Source organism: Rhineura floridana, chromosome 7 (assembly GCF_030035675.1).
Source record: "Rhineura floridana isolate rRhiFlo1 chromosome 7, rRhiFlo1.hap2, whole genome shotgun sequence".
Lineage (NCBI taxonomy): Eukaryota > Metazoa > Chordata > Lepidosauria > Squamata > Rhineuridae > Rhineura > Rhineura floridana.
The window spans coordinates 139483606-139506862 of record NC_084486.1 but is presented as its reverse complement, the minus strand read 5'-3'; the positions used below and the strand labels follow the sequence as shown (position 1 = coordinate 139506862).

General features: G+C 41.9%; 1 protein-coding gene across 6 annotated transcripts in view; it reads left to right on the top strand.

Moving 5' to 3' along the window:
- Window positions 1-23257, top strand: part of ZMAT3 (zinc finger matrin-type 3) — a 95346-nt gene that overhangs the window by 54308 nt on the left and 17781 nt on the right. For 4 of the 6 annotated variants that reach the window (XM_061637364.1, XM_061637363.1, XM_061637369.1 and 1 more), the window contains one exon: window positions 6880-7123. The exons of 1 other annotated variant lie outside the window; for it this stretch is intronic. In XM_061637364.1, coding sequence (XP_061493348.1) covers window positions 6880-7096 — 217 coding nt within the window. In that variant the 3' untranslated portion in view covers window positions 7097-7123. Of the gene's footprint in view, window positions 1-6879; window positions 7124-9952; window positions 10669-23257 lie in introns of those variants that run through there. One more of the 6 variants, XM_061637365.1, reaches the window with a different exon arrangement.

Sequence of the window (23257 nt, the reverse complement as noted above, 5' to 3'; positions counted from 1 at the left end):
CTGGCCATGGTTGCACATCAGAATAAGCCAGAGTTTCATGGAGAATAAGGTTATGTCCTACCTCCACTGTCAGAGGCCTCTGAATACCAGCTGCTTGGAATCATGAGTGGCTCTTGCACTCCGTTTCTGCCTGCAGGCTTCCTGTAGACATTTGTTGGGCCACTATGAGAACAGGATGCAGGACTAGATGAGTCTTTGGTGTGATCCAGCAGGGCTCGTGTTACATTTATCAGAAATAAGCAGCAGAGTCATGCAGGCTCCCTGATCACCCCCACTTGGCTTCTCCCCTCAGAGCCGCCCCCCGGAAGCGGGGCGGTTGTCCTGGCCCCCGCACTTTGGGTTCCCCCTCTCTTGGCGATCTGCATATAAAAGCAGCCGCCACATCCTCCTCACGGGCGCAGTAGTGAGCTGAGAGGAGCATAGAAATGAGCCGGGAGGAAGAGGTGCAGTGGCTGTCTCCTGACGGTAGCGAGCCGGGAAGGAGAAAACCCCGCAGCGAGAAACGCTAAGCGAGTCTACAACAAAGGCTGCAAAAAAGGGAGCCGCAGCTGAAAAATACAAAGCCGCCACCGCCAACAAAGGCTGCAAAAAAGGGAGCCGCAGCCGCAAGCTCCTAGCAGCCGAAATACAAAGCCTCTGCCGCTGCCTGGAGGAAAGGATATATATCAGCATTACCCAACCTTTTTCAACCCAACGCCCCTTTGCAAAATCTTTTTGTGCCCAACGCCCCCCTCAGATTAAGTATATGCCAATGCTTCCTATTCTTCCCTTAAAATATGAGTAATGCATAAAAGGTATTTTCAATGATTATTACTGATCGTTTTTATCATGCCTTTTTATTGCACTTAGATTACACATTGAATTCTTAGTATGATTTATTAATATACATACATAGTTATAGAAAAGTAAATAAAATGAGATTTATTATAAAATACTAGTGTGATCCTTGAGCTTGATGAGTTTTGGCTAGCTTCACAATATCTGGAGTATACTTGGATAGTAATAGTCTTAAGTCACCACGACTAACAATATCCAAACGGTTTCGATTCTTCACTAGTATGCGATTCACTGCACTAAATCCTCATTCAACGAGATAAGAAGATGGAAAGGCAATATAAAGAAGTTTTGCTTTTCTCCATAGAGCAGGAAATTTCACATGATGTTTCAGCCACATGACTTGATGTCCTCTGCTGTTGAAGATTTGCTTCGATTCTTCATCATTTTGAAGCTCAACAATTTCTTCTTGCAAACTAAGTTCTTGGTCTTCTGCTTTGCAAATGAATGGATTTGTTACTCAGACAGGTATTTCCAAATCAATGAACTCTTTAAAGCGATTCTCAAAGTCACTTTTCAGTGACTGCAGATGTAAGCAGTATTCTTCCAACTCACAGTCTAAATAGGATGCTTTTATGCTGCTCATGGTAGGAAACTGCAAAAAATACTCTTCTGCCAATGTTATGTTTAAACAACTCCAACTTCATAATGAATGTAGATATGGCAGTTTTTGCCTTAACTAAATTGAAATTATCACCCTGAAGCTGCATATTCAGTGTATTCATTTTTTAAAAAATGGCGGCCAAATATGCCACATCTCCATGCAAAAGTTTAACTTTCTCGCATAATTCATGGTCAACAGACTGCAGAAATTCTATAACGGTGTCAAATAAAATACAGAAACGTTTCAAGCATGAGCCTCTGGAGACCCAGCGCACTTCAGTATGAAGAAGGCGGCGTTCAAACTCCTCATCGTTATCTTCACACAGCTGACGGAACGATCTGCTATTTAGTGAATGTGCTTTAATCTTGTTTATCGCTGATATCACGATGGCCATAGTTGAATGAAGCCTTTGACTTAGCTTTTTGGTGACAAGATGTTGATGGTGAATGACACAGTGGACACAAAATAGATTTGGAATTTCTTTTCTTAAAAATGTGATTAAACCCATGTGGCGACCTAACATTGATGGTGCTCCATCTGTTGCACATGAGATGATATTCTTCATAGGAATCTCTTTGCTCTTTAGGTACCGTTGTAGCTCTTCAAACATTGACTCTCCCTTTGTGTTGGTCGTCATTGATTTGCAGAACAGCATTTCTTCATATGCTTCTTCATTTCTGATAAATCGTACGTAGGCCATTAGCAGTGCTTCATTGTCTCGCACCGTTGTTTCATCCAATTGTATCCCAAATTCATAGTTGCACAGATCTGCACACAGTTGACTTTCGATGTCTTTGCTCATCAATACGGCGTGATACAGTGTTGTTACTGAGAGGGATGGATTTCAAAATATTCGTCGCATTCATCTTGAGAACAGTAGTTAGAACTTCAGATACACATGGCAGAACTAATTTTTCACCTACTGTGTTAGATAGTCCACATTTTGCTATTATTTTGGAAATAATGTAAGAAGCCACCAGTCCATTATCGACATCAGTATCAGGTTCAGTTCATTTAAACACCACAGAAACAACGGGTAGCGAGTGTGTCCCATTCCTGAAGAAAACCAGCGAATAACTGACTGTCTGCATCACCCGTTTGCACACGGCACTCATCCGTTGGAAGAATGCGCCCTCCACCAATACACCCAGCTTATCAAACACTCTCTCGTAATTGGTTCCAGCATCCCTCAAGACAGCATCGGAACATTACCTAGTGCCAGAGCGTGGCTAATATCCCCATTCCTTGATATGACACTGGCCGCTATTCAGAATTTCTTTACTAAAGAGCGCACACTATAGTGTTATTTCCATGAATTGAGACTATTATATACATTCTAACTGGGGACAAAACAGTTTAAAAATTAATGATTTGTGTATTAAATAAAATTAAACTTAAATGCTTCAACTGTTGCATCAGTCCGCCAAATGTCAATGCCCCCCTAATGAACCCCCCTAAAGTTTGTAGTCACATCAATGCCCCCCTGAAAGGCTGTAATGCCCCCCAGGGGGGCACTACCGCCCACGTTGGGAATCGCTGATATATAGAGAGAGAAAGAATGTGGGGGTGCCCCAACTATGCTTTTGCCCCAGGCCCCACACATGCTAAGGGAGGGCCTGTCTCCCCTAGTGCGACTGGGTGAAACAAGCCAGGAATCTGTAATTAAGATTGGCTTCCCATGATCACCAAACCCCAGATCCTGATCTGTTGCTCCCTAATAATCCAGGAACAGTAGTCCACTGCAGACCATAGTTTGTTGTCAGTTTATGAATCCTGGCTTGTTAGGGAGCAGCAAACCAGGATCCCAGGTCTGGATGTCATGGGAACCCAAGCTTAACTGCAGGTTGCTGGATTGTTTATTCTGCTCATCCTAGGGGAGGAACCAAGTGGGAACCATCAAGCAGCTTGCACCAGCATGCTCCTTGTTTCTGATGAACCAACAACCCTGATTTATCATGATGTGCAAACGGGCTGGCGTTACCATTAGGCAGAGTGAGGTGACAGATGCTGGAAGGCCAGGGAACTGCATTGAGGCAATGGAGGACAGAGTTGTGTGTTCCATGCAATCTACCCTATGCCCTCAAAGTTAGCCTGCTGCCCTCAGGTGAGGTGGAGGATCCTGCCCCCATTGCTAGTGTTAAAGTAAGATTTAGCGGCCAGTCTGGTCAGCTATTACATATGGAAAGGGAGGAGCTATCATCTGCTCTTTTGCCTCAGGCAGCAAAATGGTTTGGGCCTGCTCCACGTGTGGCCACAACAAAAATGGAACTGGTTGTTGTTTTTGTATACTGCAAAAACGGGGGGGGGGAGGGAATCTGTATTGCGTGCAAGTCCTGAAGAAAATGTCTTTCAGCTGAAGACTTCTTGTCAAGTTGGGCTTGGAAACTGCTATCTTTCTCCTTTTTATTTTCTTTTAAAAAAATTGCACTGAATTCTGCAGCCAGATAACTGTGTTACAAAATAAGCCATCTTGTGCTCGCTGTTACTTTTTTTCATGGTTTTGCTTTCCTGTGTCAGGCAATCCTTCATGCTCTTCTGCTATTTCAGTGGTTCTCAGTCTTTCTATTTATTTATTGTTCTGTTAGTTTATTCAAAATGCCTCTGTGTCACTCTTCAGGCAAGACTGCCTCTCAAAGCAGCTTGCAATCACATAGGGCCAGCGCCAGAGGACGGCCAGGTTGGGCCCTGGCCGTGGGCTCCTGCAACCCAGAGGGGCCCTTTCCTTAGGGTGGGAGGGTGGCGCTCCTATTCCATGATCTGCAGCAGTATTGGGTCCTGCAACCTGACACTACCATGGATCCCAGAGGGAGCTCTCAGGCACCTCCCCGCAATACAGACAGCACGAGCTCAATAAGCCTGCCTGCATGCCCCACCTACCTCTCCTGTCAGTGTGAATGCCATGTGCGCTGTGCATGCATGCCCACCTGCCATCACCCAAGATGGCAGTGGGGGCTTCCCTAAGGGGCTGATGCCCCTGCCATCATCTTGGTTGATGGCAGCATGCACACTCACACATCATTCATACAACACAAGAGGTAGGTAGGGCACGTGGGCAGGCTTATTAGCCCTGTGCTGCTTGTATGGAGAGGTGTTGGGCTATGGCGCCATGGGCCCAGGGCAGGCTGGTGCCCAAGGGCACAGTCATGCCTGGTGCTGGCCCTGTAAATACATAATAGTAAAACATGTAAAGTGCTTAAAATATCCAGTTGCATTTAAAAAACATAAAACCAAATAAGCTGGCTGTTTAAGACTGCTACTTGACTTGAAGAATCTTAATCTCCAAAGTCTCCCTAAAGCAATTATTATTAGTATTATTATTATAATATTATAAAGGAAATAGGAAAGGGACACAAATTATAATTTCAACATCATTACATCAAAACTAAGATTAAATGCTTCCCATTTTTTCCTCTCCTAACTTTCAGAACATTGTGAATCCATAGCTTGCATAAGGCAATAGTTCATGTCTCCTACAGTGATCAACAAACTTAATCCATTTTAACATGAAAATATTAAGTCTATAATTTTGTTCTGTAATCTAGCATAATAAATTAGTTTGGCCAATGTTGCATAATCCCGTGTTTTATTACAGCCATATTTAACAGATGACACCATAGCTGATCTCCACTTTCCTGCATATAAAATTCTGACAGCTGATAGCAAATAAGTTAGTTCTGTGTGTTTCACCCTTCTTTCCAAATGAACTTTTATTTCCCCCCATTTTTTCCCAATCTACATTTCCAGCACTTGTGGGGAAAAAACCCTTTTTCTTTTTGACATTTCCAGCACATAGAACAATTTTTATTTATTTTTGCAGGAGTAATATACCACCTACTAAAGAAGAAATGAGTCTTTAAGACTTGTTTAAAAGAGACCAGAAGTGGGGATTGCCTCCTTATCACTCAGAATTACATTCTATAATGGACGGACACAGCAAAAAAAAGCCTGTTCCCTGTTCTGTTCTCACTATATTTCCATGAGGGAAACCTTTTCCATGTTCATTTGTGTGCTGAGAACAACGTTCATGCCTACTAAAGATTGGTTATGCTTTGCAGAGGATTTTTGGACACAGTCCAGCAGCACATCTGCACTATATATTTAAAATAGTATCTCCAGCTTAAAAAGGACCAGGTAAGAGGAAATAGGAAAGACTCCAGAAAGCCATTGCTAGGCAGAGACAATTCTAGGCTAGATAGACAAATATCTTCTCATTAATGGACTTCTGCTAAGCTTCTGCAGAATTTCAGATTTCAGTTTGAAAACCATGTTGCCATGTTAATACCTATTTAGTTAAAGCCTTTGTGGGTTGCCTCTCTCGTCCTCAGGACCCCCCTCCCAAGGAGAGCAATCCTATTAAAAAAAATACAAATGGTCAAGTATTAAAGATAAGGTTGGCAGGTCAGAAGCATCCCAAAACCTGAGATTTCAGGGGTGGAGCCTTAGTGATGTCACAGGGCGGAGCCCTAGTGATGTTACTTCCCCAGGCACTTTCCTATGTCCCCACCCCACTCACTCCCCCAAGCACCTTCCTACCCCCACCCCCACTCACCTCCTTTCGTCAGCGCCCCATGTTGGGCTCTTCCAGATCTCCCTCCTGTTCAGCCTTTGGGGAGGCCTGGGCTTGCTTGCTTGCTGCTGCTGCTGCTGCCTTTCATGTGACTGGAGATTAGGGTAAATTGTCCAGAGATCCTGGAGTCTCCAGGTAAAATCCGGAGAGCTGGCAATGCTAATTCAAGAAGATGCAGCAAAAAAGATATTTTACTCAATATATGAGTTGCTTAATTAAAAAAAAAAGGTTCCTAGAGACAAAAAGAAAAATACTGCTTCGCTAGAACAATTATTTTCCCTTGTATTTTGAGCCAATATTTATCACCCTGAATGCTGACACAACAGCATTTTTTATTAATTAGGAGGCAACCACCAGTGCTAGAGATAAGCAGGCTCCCCTCAGAAGGGTGTTTGAAAGCTGAGGCGGTACAGTCAGTAAGGCCTTGTAGTGTGTGGCAACTTCCTTCTTGGGCAGCATGTGTGTCTGTGTGAGATCAAAAGCATCACCTTTGTTCCTAAATCATACGGCTGGGCTAATCTCAGCTGAGAAACAGCAGCTATGCTAGGGGTAAAACATTTGGAAAAGGAAAAAAGTCAAATTATGCCTAAAGGAGGACTTCGGGGAAGGGTGACTTTGCCTGTGCCTGCCTTTGAGACGAGCTCTCGTCTCAGAGGAAGCTTTTTCAGTTTTAAAATCAGTCAGAACGTTTTTTTTTGACTGGTAAAGACTTTCTCCCGGGCAGGGAGAAACGTAGAGATTAACCACAAAAGCCTGTGTTTGTTGGGAGGACTGGATTTCATTAGTTTATGAGAGAAGGTTCAGCCAGCAGTGCCGGACGGACTTCCAAACAAGCTCTAACTGATTAAGCGACACGTTTATCTTTTCTTTAAAGGAAAACGGATTTTAACAGGCAAGCATCCTTCTTTCTATTTTTATCATCTGGTTTAAATTGTTGCAGCAAAAAGAGATTTGTCAATGAATCAGCTATAAAGAATCCCTGGGTGAGTTATAACTCTTCTCTTTCATTCACGAAATTAAGGAGGAAAGAAATTGAAAAAGCTTATCTTTGTTATTATTGCAAAAAGCTGGCCTGGAATTGTGCATTTTAAAGATACAAACGGATGAGGGATTTCTATTACGAGGAGAAAATAAATAAATAAATCTGATTTATGAACTTTGGAGTATTATATGTCTGGGACTATTTTTTTTGGTCTATTTCATTTTGACGAATCTGCTTGTTCACGATGCCACTAACTGTTTTTTTTTTTTTTAATAATTTTTATTCAAATTTTTCAAAAGACAAACAAAACAAAGTCAAAAAAACATAGCAATACATCAACAAAAAATGAAAATAAAATAGTTGACTTCCGATTTGTCGCAGATCAGCTATAAGTATATAATATACATCAAACCTGTCCCTTAATGTATACATACAGAATCCCTTTTCTCCGTAGGCTGTCTTAATTAATCGTCAAATCCCAGTATCATCATTTTATTTTGATCTTTCAACAAAAAGTCTAAGAGAGGCTTCCATTCCTTAAGATATGTATCTGTCGATTTTTCTCTAAGTAAACATGTCAATTTGTCCATTTCTACTAAATCCATTAATTTCAATAGCCATTCTTCCATTGTTGGTATTGATTCCATTTTCCACTTTTGTGCATATAATAATCTTGCTGCCGTAATCATATATAATATTATTCTTCCATATTTCTTTTCTATTTGTTTATCCATAAAACCCAATAAAAAAAATTCTGGTTTTGACTGAATATTTATCTTTAGAATTTTTTGCATCTTCCTACCTATCTGTGCCCAAAATGATTTTGCCTTTTTACATAACCACCACATATGATAAAATGATCCTTCTTGTTGTTTACATTTCCAACAAACATTAGAAACATTACTATACATTTTTGACAACTTTTCTGGAGTCATGTACCAACGGTACATCATTTTATAAAAATTTTCTTTAAGATTATAGCATAGTGTAAATTTCAAACCTTTTTTCCACATATTTTCCCATTGATCCATTTGTATGTTATGACCAAAATTTTTTGCCCACTTTACCATACACTCTTTTACTTGTTCTTCCTCCATATCCATTTTCAATAAGAGTTTATACATTTTCGCAATTATATTTTCATCATTTGTACACAATCCTATTTCAAAATCAGATTTACTTATTTCAAACCCATACATTTTCTTGTCCATTTTATATCTTTCTAACAATTGTAAATAGGCAAACCATTGAAAACTATATCCTTCCTTTGTCAGTTCTCTCTCTTTCATTGTATATTCTCCATGTACATTTTCTAATAGTTCTTGATAAGTTAACCATTTCTCTTTTCCAGTCATTTCTCTTCTATAAAACGCTTCTTGACTTGAGACACATAATGGTATTTTCGAATAAAACCTTGGTTTGTATCTATTCCATATTTTCAACAGAGGACGTCTTATAAAATGATTGTTAAAGTCTACATTTACTTTTACTTTGTCATACCATAGATATCCATGCCATCCCCACTTCAAATTATGGCCCTCCAAATCCAATAGTCTTTTATTCCTCAATAAAATCCATTCCTTTATCCAGACTAAACAGCAGGCAGCAAAATAAAGTCTCAGATTTGGTAATCCCAGTCCTCCTCTTTCTTTGGCATCTTGTAGTAGTTTAAATTTAACTCTTGGTTTTTTTCCTTGCCATACAAATTTAGAGATATCTTTTTGCCATTGTTTAAAAGGTAAATCAGAGGATATTACAGGTATTGTTTGAAACAAAAACATCATTCTCGGTAATACATTCATTTTTATCACAGATATTCTACCCATTAATGACAGTTGTAGTTTATCCCATCTTAGCAAGTCTTTCTTAATCTCTGTCCATAATTTTACATAATTATTATGAAACAACTTTGAGTTTTTATTTGTCATAATGATACCTAAATATTTCAACTTTTTTTCTATTGTAAAATCTGTCTTGTCCATTAACTCTTTCTGTTCCCTTAAAGTTAAATTTTTCACCAACATCTTTGTTTTTTGATTGTTGATCTTAAATCCTGCTAACGGTCCAAATTCTTTTAATTTGTCCATCAATATATGAATTCCTTCCAAAGGGTTTTCTAGTACAATTATCAAGTCATCAGCAAATGCTCTCAATTTATATTCTTCTTTTTTTATCTTTAATCCCAAAATCCTTTTATCTTGCCTTATATCTCTAAGCAGCACTTCTAAGACCAGAATAAATAAAAGGGGAGATAATGGACATCCCTGTCTTGTACCCTTTTGTATTTCACATGAATCCGTTAAATCTCCGTTAACAATTATCTGGGCCTTCTGAGATGTATAAATCGATCTAATCCATTTTATAAAATTGTCTCCAAAATCCATTTGCTCCAAAACCTGAAACATAAATTTCCAATTCAAATTATCAAATGCTTTTTCAGCATCTAAAAAAATCAAAGCTGCTTGTTTATCATTTCGTTGTTCTAAATATTCCAACACATTCAAGACATTCCTGACGTTGTCACGTAATTGTCTTTTAGGTAAAAACCCTGATTGATCTTCCTGAATAAATTGTTGCAATATTATTTTCAATCTTTCTGCCAAGATCATTGTAAAAATTTTATAGTCATTATTCAATAGAGATATTGGCCGATAATTTTTTGTTTTAGTTAAATCTTGCTCCTCTTTAGGTATTAATGTTATATTAGCATTTTTCCAACTATCCGGTATCTTTCCCTCTTGCAGAATAAAATTCATTGTAGACTGTAAAGGTAGCAAGAGTTCTTCCTCCAAACATTTATAATACATTGCAGATAACCCATCTGGTCCTGGTGCCTTTCCTAATTTAATTTTGTTTATAGCTTCAGATATCTCTCTTGACGTAATAGGGCCATTAATAGCTTGTCTCTGAAAATCTGTAATTTTAGGCAAATTCTGTTTAGATATATACTCTTCTATTTTTTCAGGTGGAATTTCCTGACACTTGTACAATGTTGAATAATATTGATGAAAAATCTTTTTGATTTTTACGATGCCACTAACTGTTTTGATGCTGTGAACTAAATTTGTTTTGCATTCCTGAACATATAAGAGATAAGGCAGGCTGTGCTCTCTACACTGTGATGTCATCAGGCTTGGAATATTAACCCAATTGTTGCTGGAATAAGAAGTGGGTTTTTTTTTTCTTCGTGGTTTTAAGAATGGCAATCAAGAAAGTGGCTGAGATCCTGGAAGTAATTGTGTTTCAGAAAATAATGGATGAGATTGAGATAACGAAACAAACCCTGAGACAGGGTAGACAGGAGATGAAAATTGAATTTGGCAAAATGAAGCAGGAGCTTAAAGAAATAGGGGATCTTGTGAGAGAGGAGGTTGATGAGATCAGAGATACAACTCGACAAGCATTAGAAGATGAAAAAAGAAAAATTAAAGGGAAGATGCAAGCCCTGGAGATTGGAACAAATGTGGAACTGGAAAAAGACTTGGAGTTTATGGATATTAGAGATAAAATTTACTGTTTGGAATTCAACGTTGTCTCTGAAGAAATTAATGAAGATATTAGAGATAAAGTTATCAATGTCTTGGATAAATTTCTAGACTGGAATGATGTGATGGAGCTTGACATAGAAAAAATCTATGGAATTAATTACAGATATGTGACAATGGAAAAACTCTCAAGAGATGTGCCAGTGCATTTCGTAAAAAAGAAGAACAGAGATATGACTTTACAACAATATTTCAGCAACACATTCAGAATTGATGGCAAGGAAATATTTGTGATAAAGGAAATTCCCATCAGACTCTTATTATATGACTATGGCTATGACAGCAAGATTATTATGGGATATTGATAATGGAAGAATGGCTACTGAAATTACTGGACTTAACAGGATTATTGAAGATGGAAGATGGAATTAACATTGATAATGGAAGAATGGCTATTGAAATTATTGGACCTAACAGATTTGATGAGATGGATTAATCGACATGTTTATTTGGAGAAAAATTGATAGATATATTTCTCAAGGAATTGAAACCTCTCTTTGACTTTTTGTGGAAAGAATAAAGTAATGTTTATGAGATTTGATGATTAATTAAGATAACTACTGGAGGAAAGTGATTTTGTAATATAATTTAAGAGACAGGTTTGTTATATATTGTAGACCTATAACTGATCTGCGACAAATCGGAAGTCAACATTTTATTTTATTGTTTAATTATTTTTGTTTTGTTTTGTTTTTGAAAATTTGAATAAAAATTAATGATAAAAAAAAATATGCCTAAAGGAGTAAATTCAGTTTTGGATGAATGAGCTGTCAGGGAAATGGTGATCTGTGCGGGAGGCTGTAATTCTCTTGGGAGTGGAGAATGCTTGCCAACCTCAGCTTCCTTGCAGTGTCACTTTTGCTGTGGAAAAAATGTCCACCCTGATTCCAAATGTAGGGGTGCTATTGTTTGAAACAATAAAACCTGTCCATTGTCTCTTCCCCATCCTGCAAAGAAATATACTAAGACACAAAATCCCTTTCAGATTGGTGGACAGAAATTACTAGCCTGTAAATGTCGCTAGTCTCCCTGGTCACGCCTGCCCATGTTAGCCATGTGTGACATATTGAGATCTTTTTAAAAAAGTCTCTCCCTGTTTGCTTGATTGCCTATAGGCAATTTATACCCACCAGTTATAAATTGCTTGTTTACAAACTTGGTATGAATATACTCTACCAAATCTCATACCCTGTTAGATTGCATGGGGCTGTAAAGGAAAGGTGATGACCTTGCATGATTTAAATGATCAGACGTTAGTGTGAGGTTTCTAGAAAGTGCTACCTCTACCATCTTCTACAAAACTCTACAAAATAAACCATTTTTATTTGCTGTGACATTTTAAAGGGTGACGCTTTTCGTTTCTGTTTTTTGTTGTGCCTGTCTGTAGATTACTATGAAGGATGTTGTTGTATTTGTAGTTTCTCTGTTGTACACTGCCTTGGAATCTAGGAGAGCAGTTTGGAAATATTTTAAATAAATAAAATTAAACGCTGGGAGTTGTGGCAGTGTGTGGCATTGCAGATGCTATGAGCTGTGAGATCTGACAGCAGACAAGACAGGAGTTTTACTTTCCTGTGTTGCCACAAGCCTGGCTACAAACATACAGGTAGCCGTGGTAGGTGGTGCCCATTGGGACTGGTAGGACAGAAGATGAGGAGCCCAAACAGTAGATGGAGCCAAAGCCAAGGACCGGCAGAGCCAACTAATTCTGCTTCCCCCTGTCCTCTTCCCTGTTGAATTCCACGCAGGGTCACTGACACTAAGGAGGTGAAAACCTATAGGAGGCTGGGCCCAATGTCTTATAGGACCCTGCAGAGCTGCGTAGCGGAACGGAACGGAGAGTACTGAGTGAGCTTATGTGTGTGTGTTTGAATCTTTTTGCTAAGATTCTACCTTCCCTGCAAATTAGTCAGACAGAGACTTTAAGCTTTAAAATAAGAAAGAACTGCTTTATTCTGGAAGTACATGCTTGATAGGAAAGAGTTCTAGATCTAGCTAACTAGCTATGTTGGAGCAGCCGGCACTGGTCCCAGTGCTAGCCATCATGCTGGTTGAGAGGAGAGACAAAGGAAAGATGTCTGCTCCCCTCTCATGAAAGAAGAAACTGGAAGGGGGGGAAGGAACTGAGATCAACATCCTTTGCATATCAGTCTAGCAGGAAGGAAGAGACAGCAGGAGATCAAAGGACAGGTATAGCCTAGCAACCAGGAGGTCTCCTCTCTAGCTACGCCTTTAGCCCCATGCAGCCTCAACCCACAAGTTGGAGTTGAACCCCATATATTCCAACAAAAGCTGACAGGCAGTTCCATACTTTGGACTGGTTATAACTTTGAAGACAGGCAGGTGGGGCTGGTTGAGGGCAGACTGAGGTTGATGGGGCAATGCCCCATTTGCCCTAATAGGCAAGTCTCCATTGACAGCTAGAGTAGGCAATGGAAAACGGAGGGAGACCCATAACATTCTGTAGGGTGGCTGTATAGACCTTAGGGTTATAAACCTGCCTCTGTGTTAAAATGATCAGCGGAGGCACCTACTATGGATGCCTTTGGAGGTTAGGTGGGTGGCCACTTATGAGTCACCACAAAAGAGGACACAGATTTGCATTACATTTGCACATGCTAATTAGTATTATTATTTTTATTTTTATTATTACTACTACTATTTTATTTATACCCCGCTTTTTGGCCGAAGGCCCTCAAGGCGGCTTACAAAAAACACAAATATAAAATACAATATAAAAATTCATCAATAAAACAATACAAAATACAATCTGCAAAAAATGCTAATTTATATGTATAGGTACAAATTTACAAATAGTTACTATAACTTAAATAGAGTTGCAGTACATCTCCCCGTAGTGGGAAAGACTGACCAGGCAACCTGTGTGCCTGCTCCGTCTGTTCTCCAGTACTAATTGCTGACAGGCCATTTCAAGGTCCCTCCTGCTCTCCCCCTCTCATGGCTTGTTCTCTTTAAACTAGACTTGGACAGTCCTTCAAAGAGGGAACTTCCTCAAATAGACGGGCGTCCCTTGTAAAGTAGCACACATGGCCACCCTAGTGGTCACCAAGTGCAAATCCTTTTTTGCTGTGGCACCTTGACTGTGGAACATCCGCAAGTATGCTTGTTGGATGCCTGTTGTAATATTAGTATATATACAGGCACCAGGTGGGAAAAAACCCACCAAATTCACAAAAGACACTGGTGGATTTTTAATTTATAGATGTCTTCTTGGATTCGCCCCCCTCTCCCCAGCTGTCATAATGCAGCATTGTCTCTGAATTGTATTGTGTATGTTGATTTTACTTTGATTTTTTTTGTATCAGTGCCTATGTTAGCTACGTTGGCCATCAATCTGATGCAAAAGCAGAATATAATTATTTTAAAGAAGCCATTGCAATGCAGCCCCATGGACCTCCCCCCAACACAAGTACTCATTCTCTCACACGTACATACAGCATGGTGCCTCGTCAGTTCTCACAAATACACACAGTGTTTTTCCTAAGAGCAATGTTTCAGGTTAAATTTCCATTGCAGATTTAGTGGGCTTTAACTGTGCAATTCCCAATGTACTAGTTAAATTAGCAAGGTGAAACTTCTTTAATTTAGCATGTTATGCTTCCAATGTGGAGGCTGTGAGTTTTCATTTCTTGTTTCTTTCCCCCTGATTTAACCTCTATTGATTCTCCTCCCAGTTTTTAGGTAATTAGAAAAGGTTGTATTCCCCCCCCCAAAAAAATCTAATTATCGCATGTTATTTTTGCTAAGTAAACAGGCTCTAAATCAATCTAATAAGATATAAGGCAAACATAATAAAAGCCCTTTTGTTAATTAGGCTTATTAGTGTCAGCGTTAAAAAAGCATTTCTTGTCCTAATGTAAACAAGATAAAAGAGATAATCCTTCCAATCAAATTAGCAAAGGAAAAGCTTCAAAGTACTTTTAAAAAAAGAAAGAAAGCAAATATTGGTCAAAGGACAGGTTGACTTTGATGTCCAATTGTTGGCACTTTTGTGTGTCCTGGACACCAGGTTTAAAAGAAATGATGGACATGATTTAGGTTCTACCCCTTCTTCACTGTGCATCATGGATGAGGCTATAGGAAAGATAGGTGGGCCTGTACTTCATGTATTTCATGTACTGTAGCTCCTGGTCTGATTTCAAGCATGTGGGAAGGAAGGGGAAAATCCAGGAGGAAAGGGGGGCATCCTCACTATATGTTTAAAGCACTATGATACCACTTTAATAGGTGTGGCTTTCCCCAAAGCATCATGGGAACTGAAGTTTGTAAAGGGTGCTGAGTACTGTTGTTAAGAGACCCCTATTCTCCTCACAGAGCTACAATTCTCAAGAGTTCCCAGGGAAGAGGGATTGACTGCTAAACCACTCTGGGAATTATTATTATTATTACTATTATGTATCATTCCTCCAACGAGCTCCAAGCAGTGTACATGGTTTTCCCCTCTCCATTTTATCCTCACAACAACCCTGTGAGGTAGGTTAGGCTGAGAGGCAGTGACTGGCCCAAGGTCACCCAATGAGCTTCATGGCCGAGCGGGGATTTGAACCCTGGTCTCCCAGGTCCCAGCCCAACTCTCTAACCACTAGCTCTGTTAATTAACTACAGATTACACTTCCCAGAAAAGCCATGACTGTTCAAAGTGGTATAATACTGCTTTAAATGTATAGTTTAGGTGGGGCAATAGAGTGATAAGAATTTTGCATTTAATTACCAGGTGTTGCTTCCTATGTGTGGGAAATGAGTACAATTTATGCCAGCCTAAATTAAGCTAGCATAAAATGCACCAGATCCAAATCCTATTCAGAAGCGAAGGCTTGGCAGAGGGAAAACTAAAATAGAGCTTCATTTACACTATCATTTTTACCAGTGTAAGTTCCTCTGGAGTGCCAGATCACATGATTGAGCTGCAAGGAGTTAGGATCTAGCATAAGTCACCCCTGCCTGGTTCCACCCCTACCTGGTTCCACCCCTACCTTGCCCTCAGAATGCCCCTTTTTTTGGTACTTACACCAGCCTCGCCTGACCTGGGATGAGGAGTAGCCCCAGAGGAGCCAGAGTTCAGTCAGCTGAGACAGAGATGTCCCAGAACCAAACTCAGTCTTGCATTTGGATTCCTCCCTAATTAAATAAACACATTTCCTGATGGCAATGGCAAATTTTGAAGCAACGGTGTGTCCATTTGTAGATGTGTGTACACCTACATTCTATGTTCATTTGTCATGGAACGTCACTTAGAAAGCCTCAAGCCTGGCACACTGAAGCCAACTATTTTTATTTCTTATCTTATTGGCTCTGGCAGACAACTTTTAAAATTTTGGCAGTTCACCTTCAGTCAGCCAGTGGGAGGAGAACACTGGGAAGAATTTAATTTCGGTCAAAAATGAATGTGGCTCGTATAAAAAGCTGTAACCTTTCAGAAAATTTAATTTGACAATATAGCTTGGCTCTCTGTTCTCACCACTGGAGCACTGTGCATCAACTACCAATCTATGTAGATAATAAAACCTGGGTCCGAGAGCGAAGAAAATAAAACTGAACACAATGCTCCAATGTAGGTAGCTTCATTCCAGCGGAAACAGTGTCAAACAGAGCAGTGCTCCTGCCTTCTCGACTCTGAATTGAATGTTGCTGCATACCTATATGGCATTTGTCATATATTGCAAATGTACCAGTTTGCTGGTCAAGTTCAGCTGTGTTGTGGTATACTATGAGGTGGCAAAGGCTCATGATCCTAATAGTTATAATAGGGCTGGTAGCCCTACCATTGGGCAGGGCAAGGTGGCAAATTCTGAAAGACGTCAATTTCCCTCATTTATTACTAGTTTTTACTGTAAGGGTAAACACATATTTGGATTTTCTGCCTCGGACAACAAAATGTCTGGGGATGCCCCACATGGGTTGCCAAAAGTACCCTCTTCCCCCCCCACAGGTTGCCAAAGCTGCCCCCAGGGGTTGCCAGACCTCCCCCTGCCCCCCAGGAGTCACCAGAGTTCCTCACCCCCACAGGGGTCGTCTGAGCTTCCCTTACCCCTCTCCATGGGTCACCAAAGCTCCCCCTTTTGTAAGCATGACGCTTACAAAAATATAATATAGCAAGATTGAATTAAAATTACATATAATGCAATGTGACAAAACAAATAGCAAAACCAAATGTTGGTAAAACAGCATATTTAATTTGACCTTCATTGCTAAATTAGGCAAGGTAAAACATGTAATTGTATTTCTGCCTTTTTTATTTTTAAAAGTATTTTTAAAAGTGGGGGGAGGGATGGGACTGGATTGGAAACGTGTGCGTGCACCAAATTGCTATTTGCTCCTGGGGGAGAAAACATGGGTTTAAATAGCACCTTTGATAAGATATGTGCTCTTGCTGCTGCTGCTGCTTGGCTACCACCACCACCCTCTCCCTGTTGGACTTCTGCTTGGCAGGTGTCACACCTTGCAGGACCAGGCCCCAGGTACTCAGCCAGCTGTTGCTGATTTCCTCCACCTGTCCCTTCTCCGGTGGGGATATATAAGCTAGCTGGCTGAGGTGGCTTGGGAGACCCAGTGCCTGCAGGAGGAAGGAGACCATCACCATCCAGGGAAGGAGAGCCGTTGCTGCCTGCCTGCCTGCCTGCCTGCCTGCCTGCCTGCCTGCCTGCCTGCCTGCCTGCCTGCCTGCCTGCCTGCCTGCCTGCCTGCCTGCCTGCCTGCCTGCCTGCCTGCCTGCCTGCCTGCCTGCCTGCCTGCCTGCCTGCCTGCCTGCCTGCCTGCCTGCCTGCCTGCCTGCCTGCCGCTTTTGTTGCTCTTGTTGCTCTTGTTGCTGCTGCTGCTCGGCTACCACCACCACCACCCTCTCCCTGTTGGACTTCTGCTTGGCAGGTGTCACACCTTGCAGGACCAGGCCTCAGGTACTCAGCCAGCTGTTGCTGATTTCTTCCACCTGTCCCTTCTTTGGAGGGGATACATAAGCTGGCTGCGTGAGGTGCCTCCTGCTGGGTCTTGAGTCATGTGCCTGGGAGAGAGGATTCAGAGCCAAGTGGGGAGATTTGAGGGGGGCCCAATTAACGTAGTGACAGGTAGAGGGAGATATGGTGTTGTGAGGAGGACTTGCCAGGTAAGGAGAACGCGGTGCAGGCAGTTAACGGCTGTGCCTTGTTCTGGTCCTCCCCACACCCGCAGGTTTATTAGTTGCCCTATCAGCTAGCTCTCAGGCCTCCGGATGCTGCTTCTAAATGCCAGATCGGTGCATAATAAGATCTCCCTCATTCACGATTTAATTGTGGATGAGGCAGCCGATCTGGCATGTATAACCGAGACCTGGGTGGGTGAGCAGGGCGGAGTCAGTCTCTCCCAGCTATGCCCACCAGGGTACCTGGTTCAGCATCAGGGTAGACTTGAGGGTCGGGGAGGGGGGTTGCTGTGGTCTATAGGAGCTCCATCTCCCTCTGCAAGCACCCTGTCCATGTGACTACTGGTCTGGAGTGTTTGCACCTTATGTTGGGTCAACAGGACAGACTGGGGATTCTGTTGGTGTACCGCCCACCCTGCTGCCCAACAGACTCCCTAGCTGGGCTGACAGAGGTGGTCTCGGGTGTACTGTTGAGATCCCCCAGACTGTTGGTTCTGGGGGATCTCAACATCCATGCTGAGGCCACCTTATCTGGGGCAGCTCAGGATTTCATGGTCTCCATGACAACCATGGGACTGTCCCAATATGCCATTGGCCCAACACATGTAGCAGGGCATACTCTAAATTTGGTTTTTGCAACTGGACATGGAGTTGGTGATCTGAATGTGGGGGGCCTTACATCAGTCCCTCTGTCATGGACAAATCACTGCTTGCTGAAGTTTAGACTTACAGCTGCTTTTCCCCTCTGCAAGGGTGGGGGACCTATTAAGTTGGTCCGCCCCCAGAGACGAATGGATCTGGATGGTTTCCAAAGAGCTCTGGGGAGTTTTCTGGCTGATAGGGCTGTCGCTCCTGTCGAAACCCTGGTTGAACTGTGGAATACAGAAATGAACCGGGCGGTTGACATATTTGCTCCTGAGCGCCCTCTCCTGTGTAGCGCTCGTATGGCTCCATGGTATACCCCAGAGCTGAGAGCGATGAAACAATATCAGAGACGGCTTGAGTGCAGATGGAGACGAACTCCTGGTAGATGCAAGTGTATGGCAAGTGCCTATGGTAAGCTGTATTTAGGGGCAGTGAGGGCAGCAAAAAAACCCAATATTTTGCTGCCACTATCAAATTATCAATCTGCCGCCCAGTGGAGCTCTTCAGAATTGTCCGGGGGCTATTACACTCTGGCCCCAGGGACATGGTAGAACCATCTGAGGCCCACTGTAATGAATTTGCTAGGCACTTCCAGGATAAAATCTTTAGCATCCGCCAGGACTTAGACTCCAGTGTTATAGCAGGTGAATCAAGTGAGGTATCCAGAGCACAGCCTTGTCCCGATTTCTTGGATGAGTTTCAGTTGGTACAGCTTGAGGATGTTGACAAGGTGCTTGGACAGGTTCGTGCAACCACTTCTGTGCTGGATCCTTGCCCTTCTTGGCTAATAAAAGCTAGCAGGGATGGAACAGTCGGCTGGGCCAGGGAAGTGATTAATGCTTCTGTGCGAGAGGGGGTGGTCCCTGGCTGCCTGAAAGAGGCAGTAGTGAGACCACTCCTGAAGAGACCCTCCTTGGACCCTCCTTGGACTCTTAATAACTATAGGCCAGTAGCAAATGTTCCATTCCTGGGCAAGGTCCTTGAATGAGTGGTTGCGGACCAGCTCCAGACACTCTTGGATGAGACCGATTATCTGGATCCATTTTAGTCTGGTTTCAGGCCTAGTTTTGGCACGGAAACAGCCTTGGTCGCCCTGTATGATGACCTTTGTCGGGAGAGAGACGGGGGAGTGTGACTCTGTTGATTCTCCTTGATCTCTCAGCAGCTTTCGATACCATCGACCATGGTATCCTTCTGGGGAGACTGGCTGAGTTGGGAGTGGGAGGTACTGCATTGCAGTGGTTCCGCTCCTACTTGGCAGGTCGCCTCCAGAAGGTGGTGCTTGGGCAATATTGCTCGGCATCCTGGACTCTCCAGTATGGGGTTCCGCAGGGGTCAGTTCTGCCCTCCATGCTGTTCAACTACATGAAACCGTTGGGTTCGGTCATCCGGAGATTTGGAGTGCGTTGCCATCAGTATGCTGATGACACGCAGCTCTATTTCTCCTTTTCATCTTCTTCAGGTGAGGCTGTCAATGTGCTGAACCAGTGCCTGGCTGCGACAGTGGACTGGATGAGGGCTAATAAACCGAGGCTCAATCCAGACAAGACTGAGATGCTGCTAGTGAGTGGTTCTTCTGACTGGATGGTGAATGTCCAACCTGTCCTGGATGGGGTTGCACTCCCCCTGAAGGAGCAGGTTCGTAGCTTAGGGGTTCTCCTAGAACCATCTCTGTCACTTGAGGCTCAGGTAGCCTTGATGGCACGGAGTGCCTTCTACCAACTTCGGTTGGTGGCCCAGCTGCGCCCCTATCTGGACAGGGATAACCTGGCTTCAGTTGTCCATGCTCTGGTAACCTCCAAATTAGATTACTGCAATGCACTCTACGTGGGGCTGCCTTTGAAGACGGTTCAGAAACTACAGCTTGTCCAAAATGCAGCGGCCAGATTGGTAACAGGGACCAGACGGTCCGAACATATAAAACCTATTCTGGCACGCTTGCATTGGCTGCCTGTATGTTTCCGAGCTCGATTCAAGGTGCTGGTTTTAACCTATAAAGCCTTACACAGCTTGGGACCACAATACCTGATGGAACGCCTCTCCCAATACGAACCCAACTGTACACTATGGTCAAGATCAAAGGCCCTCCTCCGGGTGCCTACTCCGAGGGAAGCTTGGAGGGTGGAAACAAGGGAGAGGGCCTTCTCAGTGGTGGCCCCCAAATTATGGAATGATCTCCTTGATGAGGGGCACCTGGCACCATCACTGTTGTCTTTTCGGCGCCAGGTCAAGACTTTCCTTTCCCCCCAGGCATTTTAGCATGTGTTTTTATATTGTTTTAAATGTTTAATTTGTGTTTAAATTGTTTTTAAAAGATGTGTTTTAAATTTGTATATGTGTTTTTAGGTACTGTAAACTGCCCACAGAGCTTTGGCTATGGGGCGGTATAGACAATAAATAAATAAATAAATAAATTTTCAGCAGAAAAAGAGTGGTGGTGGAGGGGAAAGGATTAAACCCACCTGCCCTGCATCCTAGCCCCCTCACAGCTGCAGGCTTTTAAGTGCAAAAAGACAGGTGTAATTGCACATTTCCTGTCTCATACAGTTTGGCCCTCAGGGGTAGGAATAATATCTTCTGATCTACTCTCTAGTACTTTCATTTGTTCTTACTTCCTGAGTTTCAGGGCCAAGCCCAGATACCAAAAACAGATGCTGAGTCTGAGACCTGATGAGCTCCAGTCACATAGAACTACATCCTGGTTTTGTATGTTATTTGCATGCCACCTTTTCTCCCAGAAGTCAGCCATGCAATATTACAATGGAAATCCTTTTAAAAACCTGGATCCTTCTGTTTCATGTAAAATATCTGTTCCTGACTTGGGACATTCGTACAGGGCAAGATCTAAATCACCTTAAAAACATAAGCCTAAGTTTTCGAGTGGCAAATGCCACTGCTTGGCATTGGTACATTTCTCTACCACTAGGGTTGCCATATTCCAGTTCCACAAATCCGGGCAGGCTAATTTGCATATTATGCATACTATTTGCATATTCATATTTGGATTGTCCAGTTTTCTTTTTGTGCCTAGGAATTACCACCAAAAACTTGGGGGGGAAAAGCAACATTTTCAGCCTTAAATGCCTAGACTAGTTTCCAACACTATGGAATATTTATTGATTGATTAAGAGAATTTATATCCTGCCCTTCTGCTGTTAAAAACAGAGCTCAGCACAGCTTACAAATATAATAAAAACAATAAAAATACACAATCAATATAAAAACATAATAAAAACACAAAATAGCAACAAACATAAAGTAAGTCAGGGCAGCAGTATGGTTAACAATTACATATACAATATATTTCAGAGATGTGGGTGGAGAAAAACAAGAAGCCAAAATGTTAGGTAAAGGAGTCTTTCACACCACATGCTCAGTTCTAAATACTGTTGCAGCAAGTTTTACAAGTTCCTCCAGTATTCCACTCGTGCAGGCATTCAGACATTCAAAGCATCTGTATGTTTCTTAGGTTTTATAAAAGCAGAGCTTTGCTGAACTCAAAATTTCTTCTCCCTTTGATCAACCACATCTACACAGGTTCCACTGGGCCTGGAAGTGTGCAACAACCCCACACATACCTTGCTAATTAGATGACCAATGCCAGGATGTCTGTCTTATCAACTACTCTCCTGCTTCCCCCCCCCCACTGGGCATCATGAAAGACCCAGTCCTGGGCTCAAAAAGAAAATAAATATGTGGTCCTCTTCAAAGTACTGATAAGCCTCTTGTTTTAATTAAAATAATAATTATAAATTCTTGCTCTTATCACTAATGGGAGTTAATTATCTTGCATATGCTGCTGTTGCTTCTATGGCTGTAACGGAGTGAGGTTAAAGATAAGTGAAATGCAAATAGGAAAACAACAACACAAAAGGCAGTAAAACATTCCTAAATGTAATACCATACCAACCACAACAAGATTCCTATGAGTAAGGCAGAAAACTCAGCATCCCACAACCAGTCAGGATTCATAACCAAAAACCCAAACTAAAAAAATCCTAGCAGTCAGCCAAGGTCACAGAAATCCCCATGCAGCACAGCCTGACCTGGGGACTGCAGTTAATGCAGAATGCTGCAGCACAATTGCTGACATGAGTGAGATCCTATCAGCACATAATACCTCTTCTCTGAAATCTGCATTGGTTGCTGATTTGCTACCAGGCCACGTTCAAGCTGTGCTTTCCATGTTATGGGTGCCACATAGTACTTGTTCTGCTCTTGTAAGAAATCACTCCTGTAAAGTGGCAGCACCTACGCTTTGGAACTCCTTGCCTATTGACATTAGGCAGATGCCTCTTTTCAGCACCTGCTAAAATCAGTTTTCTTGAGGCAAGCCTCTCCAGGCATGTGGAAGCTATTGTGTTTTTAAATCTGTTTTTAACTCATTGTTGGTTTTATTACTTTGAATGTTTTTAAGCATCTGTCCTTAACGCTTTTGCCAATAATTTTATTGTTTTAATTCTTTCTGTAAACCGCTTTGAGATTTTTTACAATAAAGCGGTATATAAATGTTGTAAATAAAATACATAAATAAATGTTGGAGTCACTGTGGCCCTTGAGTCTCTTCCCATTTTTAGGAACCAAGGAATCTGCCTTATACTGATTCAGGCCATTTCATACCATGATTTCTTAAATGCAATACCATACCAACCACAAGAAGATTCCTATGAGTAAGGCAGAAAACTAAGCATCTGACAACCAGTCAGGATTCCTAACCAAAAACCAAAAATATGATAAATGAAGAAATATTTATATAAGCATGACTATCAAATATATTTATTATTTACACAAACTGTAAAGATATTTATAGTGCAATCCTAGGTTTATTTATTCAGAAGCAAGTCCCAGTGTATTCAGTGGGGCTTACTCAAACAGGGACAGAAATGCAACCTCAAGTGATAAGCAACTTCATTCACACAACCCAAAATTCCGAATCATGCCACTT